General features: G+C 39.9%; 1 protein-coding gene across 3 annotated transcripts; it reads right to left on the reverse strand.

Annotated features, from left to right (window-relative positions):
* Positions 1-115: 115 nt before the first annotated feature.
* LOC148891374 (integrin alpha-6-like) lies at positions 116-19,751 on the reverse strand. Of its 3 annotated transcripts, none has more exons than XM_089007930.1 (26): positions 19,484-19,751; positions 13,184-13,311; positions 13,020-13,099; positions 11,657-11,918; positions 11,438-11,569; positions 10,568-10,781; positions 10,298-10,491; positions 9,737-9,834; positions 9,524-9,651; positions 9,353-9,442; positions 9,076-9,137; positions 8,836-9,005; positions 8,546-8,686; positions 7,179-7,294; positions 6,950-7,106; positions 6,785-6,862; positions 6,386-6,465; positions 4,916-4,993; positions 4,714-4,816; positions 4,448-4,618; positions 3,938-4,039; positions 3,663-3,773; positions 2,426-2,524; positions 2,227-2,352; positions 2,034-2,149; positions 558-697 (listed from the first exon to the last, which is right to left on the reverse strand). In XM_089007930.1, the coding sequence occupies exons 1-25, from the start codon at positions 19,666-19,668 to the stop codon at positions 2,072-2,074; spliced, it is 3,183 nt and encodes a 1,060-aa protein (XP_088864056.1). In that variant the 5' UTR covers positions 19,669-19,751; the 3' UTR covers positions 558-697; positions 2,034-2,071. The 3 variants fall into 3 exon arrangements, with proteins under 3 accessions (XP_088864054.1, XP_088864056.1, XP_088864055.1); XM_089007929.1 differs by having other exon boundaries at positions 576-715; XM_089007928.1 differs by lacking the exon at positions 2,034-2,149 and having other exon boundaries at positions 116-715.
* Between the last annotated feature and the right edge of the window lie 3,978 nt (positions 19,752-23,729).

The following is a 23,729-nucleotide window of genomic DNA, read 5'->3' on the forward strand; positions in this document are numbered from 1 at the left end:
GCACTTATCATTTTTATATTTTTACGTCTTGATTTTAAAATGTCATGTTTTAATAAATATGCTTTAAACGTCCACATTCCACTGTTTCATTAGAAAATTGTTTTACAGCCAAACACACACCAATATGGTAACTTTAATTCATTCTTTTGACATTTTAATCCATTTGCCAATTCACTTTTTCCCCCACCCAATCCACAACATATTAATTAATACAGGACTCATTGGAAACAATTTAGAAGTCATACACGTTAGCATGACGTGACTCTTTGGTCTCGTATAGTGCCTAACAGAAAGAACCCCTTGAGTAAATAAATACAAAAATGGCCAAAAAAAATATAAATCAATCTATAAAATCCCTGACCTTCTCCCTCCATCCCACCCCAACACTTAAAAACACAAAATGTACAAAACAAAGCTCCAAAGTAATGAAGGACTTTCTACTGTACAACATTTCTTCCAACGTCTCAACTTGCATTTAAAAGCCCCTGAAGCAACAAAAAAAATGTACAAATGAATATCTTGTTTTAATATTTACATTCCGCCAGGATGTGATTCACGGTTAAGAATAGTGTTTGTTGTTATGCCAGTTTGTCATCCATGTTTTCTTTTCTAGGATTGGCCAATCCACATTCACGTCTCTGTCGTCGCGTTTGATCCGAACCGCGTTGTAACTGGGAACTTTGTCTTCATGTTTGGCCTGTTTGAAGGAGATGCACTGCGTTAAAAAAAAAAAAAAAAAAACAATGTCAGTGTGAAGAAAGAAAACCAACATGTTAAAAGGCTTTAGATGCAACGGCGAACATAGAAAAGCAAACCAGAGCAATGCAGAAAGCTAAAGACTGAAGTTAAGCGCCACCTCCCCAAGTCCATGCGTGCACAGTTGTACCTTGACTTCTGAGTAAAATATCGCAAATTAACTTCCCTTGTGAAGATCATGTTACAGTACCACAAAACTAACATTTTAAAAATTTTCTGACTTTTTTTTGCAGTATCAAACGAGCTTGGTCGGCGAAACGATCCTAACTAGCGCAGCTAACATGCTAAAGCTGATGGCGACGTTTCAGCCATTAAGAAACGAGCCGCCAACTTGAGCTGCAATGCCCTCAACTGCTGAATGAACACAGTAAACTCCCTGTGGGGCCCATTTTGTTGCGCTGTTCAAATGTGCCTTTTTTTCTCTTCTTTTTTTTTTTTTTGCTCTTTGGCTCAACTTTATTTTGTGCCACTTAGCTTTTTTTGCCTTTTCTCTTGACTTTTATTATTTTATCTTATTTCTTTTTTCCTCTTTTCACTTCTTTTTCTTTATATAGCTATTTTCGATGTATTAGCTATCTAGCTAGCTATTAGCTATCTATATAGCTATTAGCTATGTCCTTGAGAGGCGCTTATAAATACAATGTATTATTATTATTAGTAGTAGCTAGCTAACTTTCTATTTAAGTTGCTTCCGGGTTGTGTAAACGCTGACGCGTATGGCTGCCGCTGCTCACCCACAGAAAAACTTATCCTGTGACTGTAAAGTGATCTTGAGAGTTTTGAAAGGCACTTATAAATGAAAATTTTAATTATTATTAAAGAAAACCAGCACTGTACAGTATTTTGCTGAGGAAAAATATACATCATTAACAATAAAATAGAACACAGACAAATTAATTCATTTTATAACTCTTTTTTTGCTGAACTTTGCTCTCAGCCACTACGTCTTGTTCATCTAAACTTTTTTTTTTGCTTCTCCTTTCTAGCATTATAAATAAATATAATCAAAATACAGTTCTACCTTTCAAGCCCCTGCAAATTAAACTACACGCTCACCACACTTTTTTGATCGGGAAGTTGAGGCACTGTTGAGTCGAGGTACCACTGTATATTATTTCTAGTGACACTTGCATGAGACAAAAAAAATCATTCAGCTTTTGCAATTATAATCCAGTAGTCACGTAATTGAGTGAGGAAAGCCTAAACCCAACTACCAGAAAGCGACAGATATGCACATTTTCACTCATTAAAGGCAAGCCGGGTAAAATTTGCCTTACTCATTCTTTCATTTTTCAGTTTTGTTTAGATTTTTTTTTCACGCATTTGTTGTCAGCCTCTGTTTTTCTGTCAGGTCCTGTTTGTTCTTTTTCCCACAGATTCGACAAAGTCCACACTGAGGAGAGTCAAGTTAGATAATCATCATCACTTAATTTTCGAACGACATTCGGATGTGTAAGTGTATGCACTGACCTTCCAGAGAAGGAAAGCCAGCAACGCCAGTAAGAGCAAGGCCAGGAGAACGGACAAGACAATGATCCACCATGGGACTCCTCCGTATTGGGCCTCATGCCTCTCAGGAAATGCGGTGAGTCTCATCTGTGGGGGTTATTGAGAAAATGTTTTTTTTCTCTCTCGAAGGAGTCACATTGCATATACAGTATCTACGTACCTGCGTCTCAGAATTCTCGTTCACAGTGATTTTTCTTGTGCTTTCAACCTGAAGAGCCGCCTTGACGATCACCTCCACATGATGCAGCTTGTTGTAATCCTGATTAGGAAAGCAATAATCATATCATAATGGCAAAAAGGAAATAAATACGCAACGTGTTATGAACGCGGCCCGTTATCAAGGAATCGGGTCGGATAGAATTGTAATTTATAATTTATGCATCGTGTTTATGTGATCGCCAAATAGCAATGCGACGCATACGAATGAATCATCATAAATTATGTCAAAGCCCTGTATAAAGATTTAAAGGACAACCGACGTCACTTTTTTGTTTCTTAACTGACATCAGAAAAAACGTTTTATAGCATCTAAAATACCCAAAACAAGCAGTATGATATTTTTATTCAAATGCAAAACACCAATAAAAATGACTTAGTGTCCAAAATCTGCAAAAAATTGAGCTGCGAATTGGGCATTTTCAGAAAGTCCCGCCCCCAGTTTGTGACGTCACGCCAAGACGTCTTGCATTGCTTGAGAATCAAAACAATGGCTTCAGATTCGGAGAATATGCTTTCTTGTTACACCTCCAGTAATGAATATGATTCAAATACGTTCTGAAGAGGAAAGCATACATGTTTGCAATCGATTAAGGTATTTATTCCATGTCATTTTGAGGCAACATTGGGGAGAAACGATCACCAGAAAAGAGGCACAAAATGGCGACCTGTGGCCACCTCTGTTTCCACAGGCTGATAAATTCCTTATATGGAGCTTGGACACCCTCTTCTGGCGGCTGTTGGGTGCAACACAAGGTTTTCAGACCAAACAATACAGCAAAATACATTGACGTAATGTAAGGACTGCTACAATGTCTTTTTTTTTTCGGTCAGGGGCATTCCTTTAGTGACGTCACATACGGACTCGTCACCAAACTCAAAAACAAGACTTCCTGAATATTCAGCGCGAGTCTTAAAATGTAAAATATAGCTATATGCGGTGGAATCTTGTCCGGAGACGTCGGTTGTCCTTTAACATTTCTCATGTGTTCAGTGATAAACAACCACCAAATCTGTCATTTCATCATTTTTCCCCCCAGTTCCAAACTTCAATTTAAAACGTAAAAAAAAGGATAGTGATGATGACATTAATGGGTTTTTCTTGAACATAGATCGATAAGTACCTCAACCTTCCCCAGAATAATTTAAAACAACAAAAAAAGAAGTCCTCGCGCAGTTACCGCCAACAATGTGCTGTTCCAGAGGCGGGAGTGAAGTGTGATGACCGCGTTACTGTCCAGGCCTCTCAGGGGACACTTGAGCCTCACACACTTGGCCCCGTCGTCACATGACTGTAACCAGAGAGCCAGCCAAATTAAATTTAATGCAGTACCTCTCAAAAACGCATCATAAGCCATCGTTGGACTTTGTTGTTTCTTGTACAAGTTAATTTATTAACAATTTACTGCTGCGAAATAATTTAAAAAAGGATTGTGGTGAAATTGTTTGTTTTTACCAGAATTTTGGAATTCCTCTTGTCCACCAAACGTGAAATAATTCCTTGGTCACCACTCTTGGTCTTTGTTGGGGCTCTTCTTATCCTGCTGTTGCTACCTTCCTTTAAAAAAAGGCAAGATTAGATGAATATTTTGAAAATTTTATTCCGACAAGTTTCATATTTTTCATTAGAAAAATCTCACAGGAAACGGTCAAATTAAAATTCATCAAAAAAGAATCTCTTGCTCTTTTAGTCGTTTTAACTGCAAACATACCATGATGATACGAAAGCAATTAAATATCAGTTCAGTTCAAATTCATGTAACAAAATTATAAAAATTAAAATCATTCACCAAGACCAGTCCAGGCAAACTCCTCCCCCACATACCAAGCTTGTCTATTAATTGACATGTGTTACTTCAACATAAATCCTTGGGACGAACGCCGATTTAAAACAAGGCTTTGGCGCCACCAAGCGGCACTGCGGGATAAATTACATCAAGTCACATCACATTTTCTCCCCGCTGACCTTTCTAAGAGGATTGATCTCCGATTTAGGCGTACACTCAATGTGGTTCACGCCTGTGGCTGTGACCTTCAGCAGATAGAGCAGCCACTTGTTCTGGTCCGTGGTCTTGGGCCAATCAATGTGCAAGGTGGCAGTGCCAAAGTCCGTAAGGCGCCTTCCAATGTTGATGATCTGAAATAAGTAATATTACACTGAACCATTGCAGGGGAAAAGAAAGAAGAGTAAGTCGCCGCTACGGAGGATGGCCAATTTTCTTCTGTGCTCACTCTGATCTGATGTGTGAGGGGCATTCCGATGTCGCTTTCCGATTTCATGGCATTTTGATCTCTGATATTTCCAGAGAATTGTACCTGTGAGGGCTGCGCTTGCCTGGGGAAAGAAAAGAAAGACACCCAGAGTTTGCCTTCAATTCTGTCCAGGTGAATGTTTTTTATATGATATATTTGTAAAAGAAAAAAATCCGGTTACCCTGTTATAGTCAGCTGTAATGCGATGGCAACGTTGGCCCTTGCTTTAACAGCGGCCAGTGTCGGCTGCTCGCTGGTTCTGCATAGAATCAAAATCACCAACCTCCATCATGACAGAGTATAAGCATGCTACACTCGAACAATCCGTATCCCACTGGACGCCCTCTACTTTTTGGATAGAAAAAGTCGACACAGCCCTAGTGAAATCCAATCTTTAAAAAAAAAAAAAATTGGAAGGGGAGGAAAGAAAAAAAAAAAACCACAAATTTTGTGACTTGTGACATGTTCATTTGAATTACTTTTTAACTCATTCACTGCCTATCCTGAATTGAATTGAAAAGCATCATGTGGAGCGGCATTTTGTTCGGGTTTTGTTTTGTTTTTTTTTTCTTGCAGGGGGTGTGCCGATACAGCACTGGTCAGACCTCTGGCAATGATTTTTTTTTCCCTCCCACAAGGGGACAGCATTCGCCTTTTGTACAGACACCCGCGTTTCAAGATCAGATGTCTCCAGACCCGTATAACTTAGGAATTGACTCTTTTTGTCCTGATGAAAGAAGAGACACTAAGGTTTATTACGCTGCATTGAATGTTGATGTAATCCTACAACTCAATATTGTGTGGGTCCTGCAATTAGAGAGAAAATGACAAAAACCCTGGCACTGGAGTGGACACGTTTTTGCACATCATCTGGTCGGGAACGAGTTAAAATGTTTCTGAGTGGAAAAGTAAAATGAGAGAAACAATGTGTTTGCACAATTGTGCACACCCTCTTATAACACGCTCTTCCTGACTTTTTTTAAGCAGAAATCTGAAGAAGCCAACATTGACTGCTATTTGGAACTGTTCATAATTCCTTTTACCGTGTCGAAGGCCGCAGATCCTTCTGAGGAAAAACAGCCCCCTGATTAATGAAGGCATCACCAGGTAATGAGAACTGTGGTGTTTGTGGCAAACTTATATTTTGGAATTTGGTCCCAAAGTTTAAGGCTGAATCTTAAACTAATATTTCTAAATTAAGTTCATGTTAATAATAGTAATTATTCCGCATATACATTAAAATTATTGTCTTTACAATATTACACACAACAATATAATTTTATACAGTCATTTCAAGTCAGTCAGTTTATTTATATAGTCCATATTCCAGACCGCTTTATCCTCATTAGTGTCCCGGGGGGTGCTGGAGCCTATCCCTGCAGTAGGCGGGGGACACTCTGAACCGGTTACCTGCCAACGCAGATTTTATCTTATAAAGTTGACTGAATAATTATTGTTATTATTTTATACATTTTTCCTGTCTGTCTGAAAAACCAAAAGTGGCCTTTGGCCACAAATATTTTCCCACCTTTATAATTCTGCAAACGTGCCAGTGAAAATACTACGAAAATAAATACATAAATAAAATAAATTCTTTCTAAGCGCCTTTTAAAACTCTCTGAGTGTACCAAATGTGGCCAATTCAACTTACGTATCAGGTTGAAGATCAATCTCGATTTCGGTGGTGTTCAGCGAGAGGCCTGTTGTTCCAAGAATGATATAGAAAGTTGTCTAGAAACACACACACACAGCCACATGGGCGACAGTTGTTACAGGAAAAATGATAAAGGTTGCTTCACAGAATCGATTTTAGCACTTTGCTGACATATCTAGCAACTTTTCAGACTACCGTAGCAACTTGCCGTGGTCAGCAACTCGAATATCTAAAGACAAAGGAAGATACTGACCACAGACATTAACCTGAAATACAAATACATTGAACTTCAAAGTTAAAGAAAAGAGAACTGTACTCTTGGGAAGTGATTATTTCACATCCCACTTTTAACACATATGAGACCAGAGGGAGTAAACAGAAAAGTCACACACTCACCACAGAGTCCCGTTTGAAAGGATTTCCAAGTTCGCAGGTCGCCAGAGAGCCGTTCTTATTGGCCGTGCAACTTACAACCTACAATCAGAGTCTTTTAATAGTATTCGCAAAAGTATGTCATCCAAAAAGCATGTGAATTTGTGCATGGGAGCTAATGAAGCATACATTGGGTGGTCCCTTGAAAGCAGAGTATGTGAAAGCACGCGGGAAAGAAGCGACCACTGAAGCCTCGTGTGCGTCATCTCCATTTTGATTGGTCACCTTGACCTCCAAAGCGATGTCCTTCTGCTTGCTAAACGAGATCACCGGCACACCGTTCTCCCTAAACAAAAAAAAAGGCTTTTCACAAACAGAGGAGCACAGTAAAAACAAACTTTCGTTTTTTTTTTCTTACAGTGGTAAAGGTGTGAAGGTGTCATCTTTACTCGTCCTGTAGCCATAGCGATGCGCCACTTTTAAGTTACTGCGGCAAATATTGTCACTGCCGCAACCCTCTTTCACAAATTGAACCTACCAGAGATACGAGCACACAAACACACACAGAATGGCAAGATGTTACTTACAACATGACATGAGTTTATCGCTGTTCCACTTTTTCATTTGACTTGAAAAATTTGTTTTGGTTGATACGAAAGAATTGTGCTTTGGGCACAACATTTGTGATGTTTGTCTCTACATCACCAATCAAAACAAATCCTGGCCGTGATGTGAGCACACTTGTGTTTTCATTGTGAGTGTATGACAGAAACGACGAAGGACACAATGACTTTGAAGTCAGGTGAGGCACAACACTGCTGGTCTCACCTTCAATCTGTGTTTACCTCACACACTACAGTGTGTGAGGCTTTGAGCTACGTTGTTATCTATGTCTGACGAAAAATTTACATATCAACGCCTACGCTAACTCGGGTTTAGCTTTTTATTTTGAAATTTTGAAAATGTACTTGAAATGGGATTGTTGGTGACGTCTCTTAGTCATTCGTGCTTTTAATTGAAAAAAAATCTGGCTATCAAGCTAACTATCGAGGTAGCTATTGAGCCAGCCATCTATCGATCTATCTATCGATCTATCTATTGATCTAGCTATATCGATCTATCGAGCAAGCTATCGCGCGACCGATCTCGCGATCTATCGACCTAGCTATCGAATCAACTTTAAAATTCTTCTTTATACATTTAAAGCTATCCATCACCTTGCCCCCCTATACCTATCTGAAATTCAAATGTCTATTCCTTCTCGTTCCCTCAGATCCTCTTCCTCCCTCAACCTCTGTGTGCCCCCTGCCTGTCTCAGCACGATGGGGGACAGAGCTTTCAGCCGATCTGCCCCCAAACTCTGGAACTCACTTCCTCCCAACATTCGTAACATTGATTCTCTTCCCACCTTCAAGTCCCATCTCAAAACCCACCTATTTAAAATCGCATTTTACGTGTAGCTTTATCTCTTGTTTCTATTTATTGTATTTTATTTATTATTGTATCTATGCTTGTCTGTGAGTGTAAAGTGTCTTTGAGAGCTTTGAAAGGTGCTTGAAGTAAAATGTATTATTATTATTATTATCGATCTAACGATCTAGCTATCTATCGATCTATCAAGCTAGCTACAGTCTCTATCAATATATCTATCTATCGAGCTAGCTATCTATTGATCTATCGAGCTAGCTATCTAGATATAATATAAAAAAATCAAGTTACTCTCAAATTATTTAATAGCGTACTTCCTCACGATGTTAACTCAAGGAATTATTTGGAGTCGCCTACCTCTTGTCGAGTTGTGACTGTGTCATCGGCGTCGAGGACAGGCGGCATCTCTGAGGAGCTCTGTCGACGTTTGCGTTTCTTATCTTGGATCTCCACGTCCACGTCGACGGGCACCCCTCGGAGTTTGTCACGAATATTGTCCTGTGGGAATGACGTATGATTTTTCCTCTCTCCCTTAGACTCAGTGCCGTGTTAGCTACTTCACCCATTTCGGGTAACTTTCAATCCCGCAGTTCTAAACTTAGACAAAGTCTCTCTGTCAATCAGTTCCTACAAAGAAGGATTTGCACCTGTATAGCCAGCTGGCGTGTGACGCATTGCTTCCTTCCTTTGGTGTCCAAGACGACGGTCCCTTTGGATTCATATTCGCTGTCAGAGGCCGATTGCTGAGTGAAGGAGGCCCTGGGGATGAGATTCTTCTTTCTTTGGTCAGCGTCCACCGTCATGGTGTATGCCAAGGCTAGGATGATAGGTCAGTCAGTTTTGGTGTTTGCAAAGAGCAAAAGTGTTTCTTAAAGAGAAATCCTTACTCAATCTTGGTGAGTAAGTCTTGGGGTTGGCGGTGTAGGTGAAACAAGCTTGAATGTTCATGCTGAGAGAGGATCACAATAGCTTTAGATTCATGATCATTTAATTTGATGTTGGTACCAATAAATAATAGCAACAATGTTTTATTTTGTTTTTTTTTAATCAATGACAAGTAGCAATTTTGAAAAATGGTCATTATCTCAAAGGGTCCCTAAATTCACCAAGGGACCCCAAATTCACCAAGCTACAGTTCTTTGGTCAAAGTTGAAAGTTACGTACCAGAACTTGTTGCCACAGTTCTTCTTCGTCAGGTCAATTTCCCTTGGTATGAAATTGACTTCCTTCTTGATGGCGATGACTGGACGGGCTCTGAAAACACAGGGTTGAGCTTTTCTGTAGGTAGGGCTGGCGTGGAGATACAAAAGAAAAACATAAACTTGGAGCACTCACCTGTACACAAAAACCGCATCAGAGAGGGATCCAACAGCCAGGTCGGGGTAGGAATTCTTGTCCAGATCCATGTTACCCGCTAAAGAGTAGCCAAACATTGTCACTCCTGAAGGCTTGCCAGACAAAATCTGCAGCAAAAAAAAATGAATGGTAGCCAACGTTAGGCAACATTTTCTCAACATTATACTGGGCCAAGAGATTATCTTTGCGCACCTGTGCCGCTTTGGTGGATCGGAGTCCTGTGTTTGATCCATGGTAGATGTAGACATTTCCTGAATTGTCATCATCGTAAGGGGCTCCCACTGCAAAATCTATTTCAGAGAAACAGAATCATGTCTTCAAGGCAGGGCGTTCTAAAATTTTAAGCCTCCACCCTCCAAGATTTTTTTTTTTCATGTAATGCTAGTTAGATTAATACCGTTTCTATTCATTTCAGTGAGGTAAGATGATTTAGAATTGTGTGTGGGGAGCTACAAGCTTGTTTACAGAACAGATCAAACTTCCACTTTAAACCATTTTTGTATTTTAAATCACCGCCCAGTGAAGTTTATGTGCAAATTAATTTTTGCAATATTATGCCCCTCCCTGTTTATGATCAAATATTAACAAATTTACCCATAACCAGTTTCTCAGTGGAACCTATATCAAGTTGGTTATTGAAAGCGTAGTGTGCCAAGTTTGTCACTTGTCACCCAAATACAGGCCATACTTTTGGTTTCATCAGCCAGGAACAGACTTTTTCTGTCTCCCAATTGAATGAAACAGAAGCCTCACCATGGTAACCGTCCTGGTTGATATCTCCCAGATTTTCCACAGCGAGTCCAAACATGGAGTCCTTCGGTCCATCTATTCTGATGGGGTTGACCTTGTCCCATTTTCCGGCTTGGTTTACAAAGGCGTACGTAGCGCCTCCGATTTCGCCGTCCTTCTCAAAGTACTGAGGCGCTCCGACCACAATGTCCTCCCAGCTAGCAAATGACATCATTAGCGTGTAAGTCTACTAATCACCTTGAAAAACTTTGAATGCTACAAAAACAAACTCACCCATCCCCATTGAGATCCAGTACGGCCAGGTCATAACCGAATGATGAAGCCAGCCCCTCCCCTTCAAGCGTGTACTCTTGCAGTAAAATGTTACTTGTATCGGGACCTTTTTTGAGCAGCACTACCGCGCCGCTGTGGTTGGCCCGTGGAGCCCCCGCCACTACCGTCAGTTGGCCTTTCTTGGTCAGACTTTTGCCCGAGTCCAGGGAGAAACCTGTGGCCATGAGACATAAAGGCTAAACAAAGTACAGTCCTTGTATTGGGACTTAGTGGAGTTGAACAGCAATATGTCCTTTACTTGAGTATTTCTTTTTCTGACAAATTATACTTTATTATACTTGGGATGATTTTCCAGTATCTATATCTGAGCATTTATTTGGACAATGACTTTTACTTGGCTGTACTTTAGCATTTTTTTCGGGTACCAGCACTTTCAAGACTTTGCCAGACTGACATTAGGTATCGACAGTATAGAGCGTGATTCCCGAATTTGTTCGGGTTTTGGGTTTTTTTTAATGCGGGAGGGTCTTTTTCAAGCTTTGGTCAGTCCTCTGGCAATGTTTTTCAGAAGAATTTTTTTTCTTTTTTTATGGTGAAAGAAGAGAGTCTAAGGTGTGAATGTTTATGTAATTCGAGTGAAATTTTCCCCATTGTGGCACGAATAAATGTTTTCTGAATTGAACTGAAAATGACAAAAACCCTGGCAGTGGAGTGGACACATTTTTGCAAATCGTCTCGCAGTGAATGATTTAAGTACTTTGTATTTTTTTTACTTAAGTACAGAATATGAATACTTTTACCACGTGCAGAAAGTTGTAATATTGTGGAAGATTGTGCTTTTAGGATAGCCGTGGTGAGTGAGTGCCTCACCGAGGTAGCTGCTGGCAGGGGCGGGGACCAGATCGGGATTCTTCTCATTTTCATCCCCTGCCTCAAATGGGCCGTCGTCATAAATGCCCATCTCCAGAAGGGTGTCATTTTTTTGCTCCAGGCGGACCACACCTAGAATAGAAGATGAGAGTAGTGGTACAGCAAAGTATGAGTGAGTTTGCTATTACACCCCAACAATCGCACAGTCTCATGGGTTACCTTTCCAGTTGTAAGCTCCCGGAGCCCCAAAGATGAGATAATGATAATCCTTGTCGAAAGTGGCTGAGAGGCCCTGCTGGCAAGAACCGAACATTTCATGACCTCTTGGCCTGCTGTCACAAAAATGCCAGCTTCCTCCATCTTCGCTGGAGAGAGGGTCGATTTGCAAATCCTGACTCAGCACGTAGCATCGGCCAATGATGTCCCGGGATTCGATGGTGGTCCTCACATTGGTCCTGCGCTGGTATCGATGGGCACAGGTCTACATCGGGGAAACAAAAGCACAATTCTCAGTCAAGTACAGTATTCCCCCAAGTAATCATAACTCAATGTTTGCTCCTGCTACTGTATATTTAGTGAAGAGATATTTTAGTTTTTCTTTGGGGGGATACCCTAGTATGTTGGCAAGGAGATTACAATTTTCGATGCACGTTTCAGCCATCTATAGCATCGAGCAGGGGCTGCGGGTCTTGCGCTGATCTCATTCCAGGTGTGCCTATTGTAGTGACCCAAACGACAGCTATTCGTAGGCATTTTTTTTGATAACCTGCACCCAGCTATTCAGTGAAAAACATGACACATCCACATCTTGTGTTCTCTTTTCTCTGGAACACTTGAAAATAGGAACTGGTGTTATGGAACTATCATATCTTCTGGTGTCTTAGGTGCACGCAAAAGCCTTGATTTTCTCCAAAAGATAACCCTGCACCTTATACGCAGGTGCGCCTTATATGTGAAGTAATATTGTGCTACAACAGGTCTCACAACTACTGTCAACAGCCACCGACTATTTGCTAAACGTTTATATATTTATATATTATACTTGGAAAATTGTTTTCATTTATTGAAAGTGCGCCTTATACTCTGGTGCGCCTTATATATGGAAAAAGTTTGAAAATCCACCATTCATTGGACGCTACTTACAAACATTTGAGTTACGAACAACGGTACATATGAACATTTTTGTAGTAACATATGTAGTATTCTCTCCAGTTATACATGTCCATACTTTTATAGAGCACATGTTTTATTAAATGTTTATTTTTCAGTACAAACCAATACAGGTAACTTGTACTAGTTATGTATATAAACCCTAAACATACTTAGATAAGCCTTAAACATACATTCCTAACCAAATATAGCACTGAAGCAACTTACGAACAAATTCACCTTACGAACAACTGTTCGGAACGTATCTTGTTTGTAAGTTGGGGAGCGTCTATACTCCGATGCGTGTTATACACCAGAAAATACAGTATTTTTCATTATTGAGTTTGACCAGAATACAATTATATACAGTACTGTCACTGTTTAAACTCCTTACGGTAACAGTGGCATGAACCAAAATGTTGGTTTTTCTTACCACAACTTTGCCTCCTGGCCCCTGACTGTTGACCCTCACTCCCATCCATTGGTTCTCTTTGCTTTCTCTGGTGGTGTCCTCTGCATAGTCAATTCATATGAATTACTGTACTAGAAAAAGCTCAAATGTGCAGTCACAGTCAATAAAAAGAAATCTCAACTCACCGTCGTCATCAAAATTAACCCGCACACAGCCTGCAGAGGGTGAGCTCATGTCACAGCTGTAGAGTCCCCCCGTCACCGATGCCGTTTGACCGCTATAGCCTTTGGCTCTCGGAGCCCCGACCAGTAGCCTGGAACAGACCCAAGTTGAGAAAATATGAGGAAAAACACCATCTGCGGTTACATGCATTGCGCACTGTGCAGTTGGAAGCATCATAAAGTGTCATATTCACTCTACTTCCTGTTGTAGGTCGCATTATTAGCGTAATTCAAAGAAGCCTTCTATCTCTGGTCGCACACACACACAGGGAGCCCTTTGTAGGTTGAGGACTTCATGCAAATGCCACAAAGCATTGAACTATGAGCGAAGGGGGTGTTACAGAGAGAAAAAAAACGATGATATCATCTTTTAACGGATGCTTGCGAAAGCAAATCACACGTCAACTTCCATCAGGCAACCTACATTTTGAACCACCTGTGTTTTGAACCACAGTTGTTCGTAAGTTGAATTTGTTCATAAGTTGATTCAGTGCTATATTTTGAATAGAATGTATGTCTAAAGGACAGCCGACGCCTCTGGACAAGTTGTGTCCATAATTTGTAAAATCATTTCAAATGACTTCTACTGAGCGTATTTTACAAAGATTCCACCGCATATAGCTATATTTTACGTTTTAAGACTCGCCCTGAATATTCAGGAAGTCTTGTTTTTGAGTTGGTGACGAGTCCATACGTGACGTCACTAAAGGAACGCCCCTGACCGAAAAAAAGGACACATTGTAGCGGTCCTTCCATCACGTATTTTGCTGTATTTGTTTGGTCTGACGATGGCTGACGTGACGTCACGTCTGGAACGCCCCTGACTGAGAAAGCGACACACAATGCATTTTGGGTACATTTTCTGGGACACTGCATTGGAGTCCTGACGGATACGCAAGTACTTCTTTAATGGATTGCAAACATTTATGCTTTCCTCTTCAGAACGAATCTGAAGCCATTGTTTTGATTCTAGAGCAAGGCAAGACGTCCTGGCGTGACGTCACGAACTGGGGCGGGACTTTCTGAAAATTCCCAATTCGCAGCTCAATTTGTTGCAGTTTTAGCACCCTTTAAGTCATTTTTATTGGTGTTTTGCATTTGACTAAAAATATCAGCCTGCATGTTTTGGGTATTTTAGATGCTATAAAACGTATCTCTGATGTCAGTTAGGAAACAAAAAAAATGGTGTCGGTTGTCCTTTAAGGCTTATTTATACAAGTATGTTTAAGGTCTACATAAATATATTTAAGGCATGTATAAGTAACCTGTATTGGTTTGTACAGAAAAATAAATATTTAATAAAATATATGCTTTATAAAGATATGTACATGTACAACTGGAGAGAATACTACATATGTTACGACAAAAATGTTCGAATGTATCATTGTTCTTAACTCGATTGTTCGTAAGTAGGGGAGTGTCTGGACCAAAGACCTTATTGCAATGAACGTAAAAAAAAATTGGACAAGCTTTTATTGTTGACTTCTTATTTCAAAACTAGTTCCCCATCAATATCTTGTGCGTTTTGTAAACATTTATAGGGTTTGACAAAATTCACCGTCGAAACAGCCACACAAAAAAATTCTTTTGACACCCCCCTTAGTATAGAAAATGAAGGCATAGTCCTGACATGGATGACCCACCGATTCATCTTATCATTAAGCAACAGAGGAGGAAGCCCCATTCCGTTGTCTTAGTCTTCAGGAAGACAAAAAAACAGTGTTTTTGTTTTTTGCCCTGGAGTGTTTTCACATAAACACACGCACATGCCATAGTGCAAAATCACCAAGACACCAAGGCTGTAGCAACAGATTGACCGTAACAGAGGCATCTCGATGAGAGAGGTGTAATTTATTCCCTTTTTTTTTTACACGACAGTGGTTCCTGGGCCACAGCCTGTTGCTTGGCAACATCTGGCGGTGCCCTATCGGAAGGAGGGAGAGTGAGAGCGAAAGGGGGGCAGGGAGGGGGTCTTAAAAAAGTGCGGCTAGTGCAATCATATGCTACCCAACTACTCGATTTTTCCACAAAATGTCTGCCAAGAGCCTATCCCAAATCTCTTCAAATTTTCTTCTGTTTGCTGTCCAGATGAAAACATTATTTATGTCCGATTTCTCTTCAGCTTCACCTGTTTTTTGTTTTAAACGGTGTTTGGTGTTGGGTAATCTTACACAACCTCAGGCAAGAGAAACTCCGGAGAACAAAAACCTGACACTCCTCCTTGTTATGTAGCAAATACCAAGGCCCTAGATCCTCACTTACAGGTACATGCCACAACATTAGACACACTAATTTTTATGAGAACCAACAAGAGTTGCTAAATGATTGTAAAATATCAAACTATCATCAGTTTTGATTGAAATATTTAGAGAGCTATAAATTTACCAGACCGACGTCTGCTTTTTTTTGTAGGTTGCACCACAAGTACCGTATTTTCTGGTGTATATGGTGCACCGTAGTATAAGGCGCAACCTCAATGAATGCCGTGTTTTCAAACTTTTTCCATATATAAAACACACGGTACTGTAAGGCGCACCTTCAATGAATGAAGAAAGTTTTCCAAATAGAGAAATTGATAAGCGTTTTCCAAATATAAGGCACACCACCTTATAAGGTGCTACAGTAGAGGCTAGCGTATGCACTACTTCAACAGTGGGCAATGAAGTCGGTGGCTGCTGACAGTAGTTGCCAGACCGGTTTTGGCTGGATATTACTTCACATTAAGGCGCATATGCGTATAAGGCGCCGGGTCATCTTTTGAAGAAAATGAATGCTTTTGGGTGTGCCTTATAAACTGGAAAATACGGTAGTTCTATTCATATGAGAACAGAATATACATTTTAAAAATTCCTTTGGAAACATTTACACATTTATATAAAGATTACAATACCCCCCATTTTTTTAAAACATTAATATTGTGCAGTAATCAATAAATAAGTACAATGTGGAGTGGGTATAAAAAGTCTCCACGCCCGTCTTCCAGGAACAATTCATTTTATCTGATAATTTCACACATATTTCAACCATTAATTTGACATATTACCTGGCCAACAGAGATTAGATCAACAAGCATCTGAGACATTGGTTGAGCAAGTGTGCACACCCCTAATAACTGCGGATGTGCCGCCCAAATTTCTCTATGTGTGCTCTTCGGAGAAATATTGATTTGTTCTGAGTTTTAATAGCGTTACAAAATATATAATACCGTATTTTCTGGTGTATAAGGTGCAAGGGAGTATAAGGTGCACCCCTAATGATGGTGTATTTTCAAACTGTTCTCCATATATAAGGCGCAGTGGTCTACTGTATAAGTCACACCTTCAATGAATGAAAACAGTTTTCCAATTAGAATATATAAATATTAACAAAATTCTAAAAAAAAAAAAACTCTTTAAATACAAGTTTGAAAAAAGACTTTTTGAACACGAAATTACCACATTTTGCAGTGTGCACTGGAGTATAAGGCGCACCCCCAATGATGGTGTATTTTCAAACTGTTCTCCATATATAAGGTGCACCGGAGTATAAGGCGCACCCTCAATGAATGAAAAAAAGTTTTCCAAATATAATATATATATATAAAAGTTTTCCAAATACAGTATAAGGCCCACTACATTTTAGGGTGCTATAGTAGAGGCTGGGGTTACGCACAACTTCTTCTATAGGGTGAAATGGAGTCAGTGGCTGCTGACAGTAGTTACGAGACCTGCTGTAGCTCAATATTACTTCACATATAGGGCGCACCTGCGTATAAGGCGCAGGGTCATCTTTTCAAGAAAATAAAGGATTTTGGGTGAGCCTCATACATCAGAAAATACGGTAATTGTATTGGTGCTTGATAGATTGTTCAACTGTATCAAAAGGGTCCATAAAATGCATATCGCCATTCAAAATATGCAAGCATATATTGATCAAACTTGTTTTTATGAACAGACGTCGCAGTCTACCAGTGCCGCCACACGCCTACTCATGCACACACACACAAACATCCACGAGCACACAACCATAACAGCTGCTCCTGCCCTCACCTGCAAGTACATGCACAACACGTCGCCGAAAGGCATGAAGACCCGAATAAAATATAACTTCCAAATTTGCTTGTGCACACGTGGCTGGGAGAGGATTGCCACAAAAGTTGAAATGAGGAGGGGTCAGAAATGCACACGCATGCATTGACACATACGTTTTACCATTTGTCATGATCAACCAATAAGCTCCCCTATTCACTTTGGAAAATACCTCGTTCCAACTCTGTGAGGGATCTGTGAAGATCTTGCCAAACAAACGTCGCTTGCACAAGCATGCACACACATACCCAAGTTTGGAATCTGGTGTTTCACATACATGTGTTTCGAGCTCGTCTGAGATTGACTGCCTTTGTATAAAAAAAAAGTTATCTAGACGACTGATTCACAACAGGGAGTCCGAGGGTGCTTTTGTCTGCTGTGACTTGTTGCAATTGTATTTATTATTATTAAGACAAATAATGTCGTTTCTCTTCTCATCACATTTTACCAAAAAACATTCAAAAACAAAAATTACTTGAATCAAACAGTGCCATCCCCGAATTTATTCGAGAATTCAAAATATGACACGGAGCACCATTCCCGAATTTGTTCGGGTTTTGGTTTTTCTTGCGAGGGTGCCAAGAAAGCACTGGTCAGACCTCCGGCAATGTTTTTCCCCTTTCACGTGGGGGCAACATTTGCCTTTTGTACAGCCGTCCCCACTTGCACCTCATGTAACTCCAGAATCAAATAAGCTAGAAATTAACTTTTGCATGTATTGTATTGTATTTTGTACAGCTGCCCCTATTTCAAGCTCAGATAACTCCAGACCCATATAAAATTAAGGAGGAAAATTAAGGAATTAACTCTTTTTTCTGATGAAAGAAGTGAGTCTAAGGTTTCTTCCGCTGCCTTGAATTTTTATGTAGTCCTAAAACTCAATATTCTGTGGGTCCTGGAATGTGAGTGAAAATGACAATTAGTATTTAACTCATTCACTGCCAGATGATGTGCAAACATGTATCTGCTGCATTGCCAATGTTTTTGGTCATTTTCACTCAAATTCCAAGACCCACAGAATATTGAGTTTAAGGACTAAATACACATTCAATACAGCGTTAGAAACCATAGATTCTCTTCTTTCATCAGAAAAAAATAGTTAATTCCTAAGTTACATGGGTCTGGAGTTATCTGAGCTTGAAATGGGGGCGGCTGTACAAAAGGCAAATGCTGCCCCCTTGTGGAAGGGAAAAAGCATTGGCAGAGGTCTGACCAGCACTTTATCGGCAATCCTTTGGAAGAAAACCCAAAATCCGAACAAATTTGGGAATGGCGCTTCACGTCATATTGTCAATTCCCGAACCAAATTGTAAATGGCAGTGAATGAGTTAAGTAATGTTTGTTTTTGAGTGTTGCAAGGGAAAATGTGTACTTGACATTTTACTGGGCCAAAAGTTTGATTTGGATCACCAGTGTTCATTCAGCACAATCTGCTGAGGATAAGCGGTACAGAATACTTTTTTCTACCTTTATTTAAGTGAAAATATTTATAGTGTAAATTGTGTTATATTGTCTTATAATAATTTTAGAGAAATTTTTAAGGAATGATACATCTCTTGTTTTTTTTTGATGAACGCTTAGGTCTATTGTGCCACCGTATTTTTGGCCAAACTGATTACTGTAAATTTGAGGCTCTTCAAAACTGTGACGCTCTGTATCAGTTCTTTACTTAGTGTTCAAAGTTCGCCAGGTACTGTTTTAAACACATCTACATATCATTCAAAGCACGAAGCCTTTCGAATTACAAAATAAAATACCAGATTGCTGAATTACAAAATAAAATACCAGATTGCTAGTTCATATGAGACAAAGATTTGTCAACTGGAATATACAGTATGTACATGGCAATCGATGTATACAATATTTATTTTCCCACGTCATGATTATTAATTTTCAACCTCAAAATGTTTCCATAATCACCTGCGGCGCAACGTGAGCATGCTTGGAAAACAAGCAAGTCGAACCCAACGGCTCACTAATTATTAAACTTTTAACAGATAAGTCAAGACTCCTTAAACATTAACAAAGGTTGGAAAAAATGCAGACACATTAGCTTGCGAAAAGCAACTCATAACCGATACCTGTGAATCCCAAAAACGACGACGTCAGCATTTATGTATGCCTAATTATCCCCCCCCCCCCCCCCACAAAAAAACTTTACTTAAACAAATCCCGATGGGTAAAAAATGGCTCTCACATTCTTTTATCCACAGGTTCAAGCTGCCGATGCAAGGCAATGGCAAAGCCAAATAGGCTTTTTGGATCTCCGTTCTTGCGCACGACGTCCTCGGTGTCCAAGTTGAAGGCTGAAGACGGTCGGCCGCATCCCAGTAAGAAGGTGAGTAAAAGCCGCAACACGGCACCTGACGTTAGCCCCTCCATGACACCCCGTTCGGACTATGGTGAAAAGTTTCGAATCCTTGTTGCAGGGTGTTGCAGTTGACGCCGAGATAATGTAAGAAGGAGTTGCTCGGTGTCCACTTTTCACTCGGGATCGCCCCTCCCTCGATTACACTGACTTTCGCGCTCGCACGCGCATGCACAATAACCCACTCATCCCTGTGCAGCTATTTTTCAGAATTAATGTCATTGGTCTGTTTCATAACTGCCGAATAAGAATAAAAAAACCTTTGTGGAGAAAATATTCTCAATTTACAGTAGGAAAGTTATGAAAGACCAAAAACTTTTGGGGCTGCTATTAAGGTAGCTACTCTTGCGGTATCATTTTATTCACAATAACAAAATAATTGGATTGGATTAGCATCTCGGTGGAGAAATTTACATTTCACAGCAGTAAAGTGATGAACATAAAATGAAAGGAAAAGAAGAAGTAGAAAACAAAAAACAGGAACTGCTATAAAGGTAGCTACTCTTACGGGACCATCTTAAATTCAGAATAAATAAATTGGATTGGATTGGATTAGCCTTCTTTATTAGTCTCGCAGTGAAGAAATTTACCTTTCACAGCAGCAAAGTGATTAAAGTAAGAGGAAAGGAAAGGAAGAAGTAGAAAAACAATACAGGAGCTGCTTTAAATGCAGACACTCTCGTGGATGCCATCTTTAAATCAAAAGAATAACAAAAAAAAACGAAATAACAAATAATGTGACACAACACAAAAGACACACAGTCATTCAATCTTAAGCACTTTCTGCACCCTCTTTGTCATATGAAGCAGTTCTTGATGGAAGAGGAGAGGATCAAATCCCATTTCCCACATGTATCCCATTTCCTGCCCCACGTAAATCCTCTTCAATTCCAAGCCGCAGCAGTTCCACATACGCCCTTTTTTCTCATTGCGGGCTCCTCAAGCCATGTATCCATCCACATCTATATTCAGATATTATATTTGGAAAACGTTTTTCATTCATTGGGGGTGGGGGGGCTTATACTCTGGTGCACCTTATACACCGAAAAATACTGTACTTTTTTTTCAATGGATGCAAAGATAGTAAATGTCCTTTTCATCATGTACTGAAATAGAAGTACAGAAACTTTGATACCACCTCCCCCCAAAAAATACAATACAATAAATATTGGTCTATATAGCCTTTTAACAACAGCTGAAGCCGTAACAAAGCACTGAACATAGACAGCTATCATATACAGGAAATAAAGCAGTCGCAAAGATAGTAGGAAAATAAAAATAAATAAATAATTCATCAATGCATACATCCACTTTTTAATCATCTTATCCTCACGAGGGTCACAGGCATGCTGGAGCCTATATCAGCTGCGAACAGGCAGTATACCGCTGAACTGGTAATTACTGGACACACATCTACGAACAACCATTCACACGCACAGTCACACCTTTGGACAATGTAAATAAAGGCTTCCAATAACCATGTATGTTTTTTAGAACGAGGGAGAAAACATTGAGATCATTGCTGTTAATTAATCTAATGTAATTGTTAGCCAACCTATGACGGTTTGCTTTTTGTTTTTTCCTTGATTTCCCGACTCCCTAATGGTGTCGTTGGCATTTCATGAGACTCACCACTTGTTCCTCACAACACAACGTGTCAGCAAACAACGCGGGCTTTGTGTGCATGGAGAGAAAGAGGGCAGACAGAAAGGGAGAGGGAGAAAGAAGCCGCCCACGTACTGTACAAAAGGCAAAAATAATGGTGGAAAAACCGGGCAAGAATGCTGTTCCTGTATCTCATTATTAGAGTCGTGCTTTGGAGCTGGTGGCCTTGAGAATCGCCTTTGAAAGCAGATTCATTTGTTTGAATGTTTGACTTTAAAGCCCACTGCTAGTTGGAAGCTCCTTACAGTCAAAACATCCAAAAGTGTTTGTTGGGCAGTGTTGTGCGGGTTTTCACTCATTCACTGCCATTCACGAATTTATTCAGGAATTGAAAATATGACGTAGAGCGCCAGTTTTGGTTTTCTTATTTGGGTGCTGATAAAGCGCTAGCCAGGGCCTCTGGCATTTTTTTCTCTTTCACAAAGGGACAGCATTTCCCTTTTTTCCATGTTAGCGCTTTGTTCCAGCTTCAACTGTTGTTAAAGCACTATTTAAACCAGTAGGTATGTGTTGCATTGTATTTTGGACAGCATCATTTCAAGCTTGTTGTCAAACAGGACATGAAGGTAGCTGGTGTGAGAGAAGAGGATGCACAAAAACAGGATAAGTTTTCTGTGGGTGAGCAGCGGCAGCCACACGCGCCAGCGTTTACTCAACCCAGAAACAACTCAAAAAGATAGAAAGCTCGCTATCTAGACTAATAAAGGCAAATCCAAATCCAGCTAATAGAATGCTAAATAGATGTGTCCAGTAGTCGACTTTTTTGTGCAATAGAAATCACATTTGTGGTATTTAAGTGAAATACAACTTAACTTTACTTCAAATATTAGGAGTACTTGAGAATTAAAACCTATTCTTTTCATGAAAAAAATGTAGTGTGCTTTATTTTTTATTGCTTAAATAAGATATTACATACAAATACGTTACTCTCCAACTACTTTTGGACTAGCAAATCGTACAGTCCTTAAATCCACAACTTGTCGTCCACAGCGAAAGGAAGAAATGAGTAGAGTGGAGGGAGTGGAATCATTAACAAAGAGGTGTAACGTGCTTCTGTGTTTTTATGAGACAGTACATATACATAGCCTTTGGTTAATTAATGATAAACGTGATACACCTGCGCGGTCCATTTTAACTCATTCACTGCTAGATGGTGTGCAAAAATGTGTCCACTCTATTGGTAACATTTCAATCCCGAGAGGTGCATTACGTTTTGGCTCCCACCTTGTTATAAGTTAAAGAAAATATAGACATACAGATGACTAAGAAAAGTGGTTGTAAATAAAGCTGTGATCTAAAACATTACTGCCCAAGTGCGGAAAAAGCATTCCGGGCAATAAAAGAGGAAGGAGTTAAAAAAAAGGGAACAAAATCATATGCTGTAAGTGCCAATCATGGCCCCCCTCGACCTCTTTATCACAGTTTGGTGATTTCACTTTAGAAAGTCATCTACACATACTTGCATTTCAGAAATTAGCCATCTTGTAACAAAACACTCCTGGTTTCCATTATGTCCTCAATGTACAGTGATACCTCAGCTTACAAGCTTAATTGGTTCCCAGAAATTGTGTGTAAGGTGAAAAGTGTGCCTTCCAAACATTAATTTCCCATAGGAAACCATTAAAAATGAGAATAATCCGTACCCAGGTCCCCATAAAACATACTTTTCTACTGAATAAGCCTTAAAACTACACAAAGATACCTTATTTTATGTACAATAAATGTGCTATTGTATTGTAATTAAAGAAATAAGCTGTACGGTATAATAAAGTCATTTTATTTACCGTTGTGATGGTCGTTGATGTAGTTGCCTCTTGATAATATCCGAGTGAAGTTGCCGTGCTTTCTGAGCGATAGTACCCTCACTCGCATGTTCCCCTGCTAACTGCTTTTGGTTAATCAAAATCAACATGTTTTTCAACGTCTTCTGTTGCTGAGACAACATAGAAACACCCTTAGCCACACGTAGCAATGGTTGACTGAGCGTACCGGTACTGTGACGCTAAGTCACACAAACGCACACCTCATTCGTGTTTTTCGATGATCTCCTTCTTCTACTCGACCGTTATTTTCTTTTGTGTCCTCTTCGACTTATCACTAGCCTGTGGTGGGGCCTTTTTTGGTCCCATAATAACACTACTATTTGATACTTGTTGACACAAATTCCCAGCAGACAAATCAGCCCATTTCCAACGGAGCTTGGGCGCCATTGTGCATTTTCGGGGAGCTACATTAGAGTCCAGACGCCTCAAAATGATACGGAAGGACTTCTTTAATTGATTGCAAACATGTATGCTTTCCTCTTCAGAACTATTTGAATCATATTCATAACTGGATGAGAAACAAGAAAGCATCTTCTCCAAATCTGAAGCCATTGTTTTGATTCTAGAGCAAGGCAAGACGTACTGGC

Source organism: Hippocampus bargibanti, linkage group LG11 (genome assembly GCF_051943395.1).
Source record: "Hippocampus bargibanti isolate YZ-2025 linkage group LG11, ASM5194339v1, whole genome shotgun sequence".
In the NCBI taxonomy this organism is placed as follows: domain Eukaryota; kingdom Metazoa; phylum Chordata; class Actinopteri; order Syngnathiformes; family Syngnathidae; genus Hippocampus; species Hippocampus bargibanti.

What these genes read in the sequence shown, in the direction of transcription:
- LOC148891374 (XM_089007928.1), bottom strand. Translation starts at nt 19,668, where the DNA reads ATGGAGGGGCTAACGTCAGGTGCCGTGTTGCGGCTTTTACTCACCTTC. An exon ending in GGTTAATTTTGATGACGACG is followed by an intron (nt 13,100 to 13,183) that starts GTGAGTTGAGAT and finishes TTGACTATGCAG; the next exon opens with AGGACACCACCAGAGAAAGC. An exon ending in TGGCTTTCCTTCTCTGGAAG is followed by an intron (nt 716 to 2,226) that starts GTCAGTGCATAC and finishes TTTTTAACGCAG; the next exon opens with TGCATCTCCTTCAAACAGGC.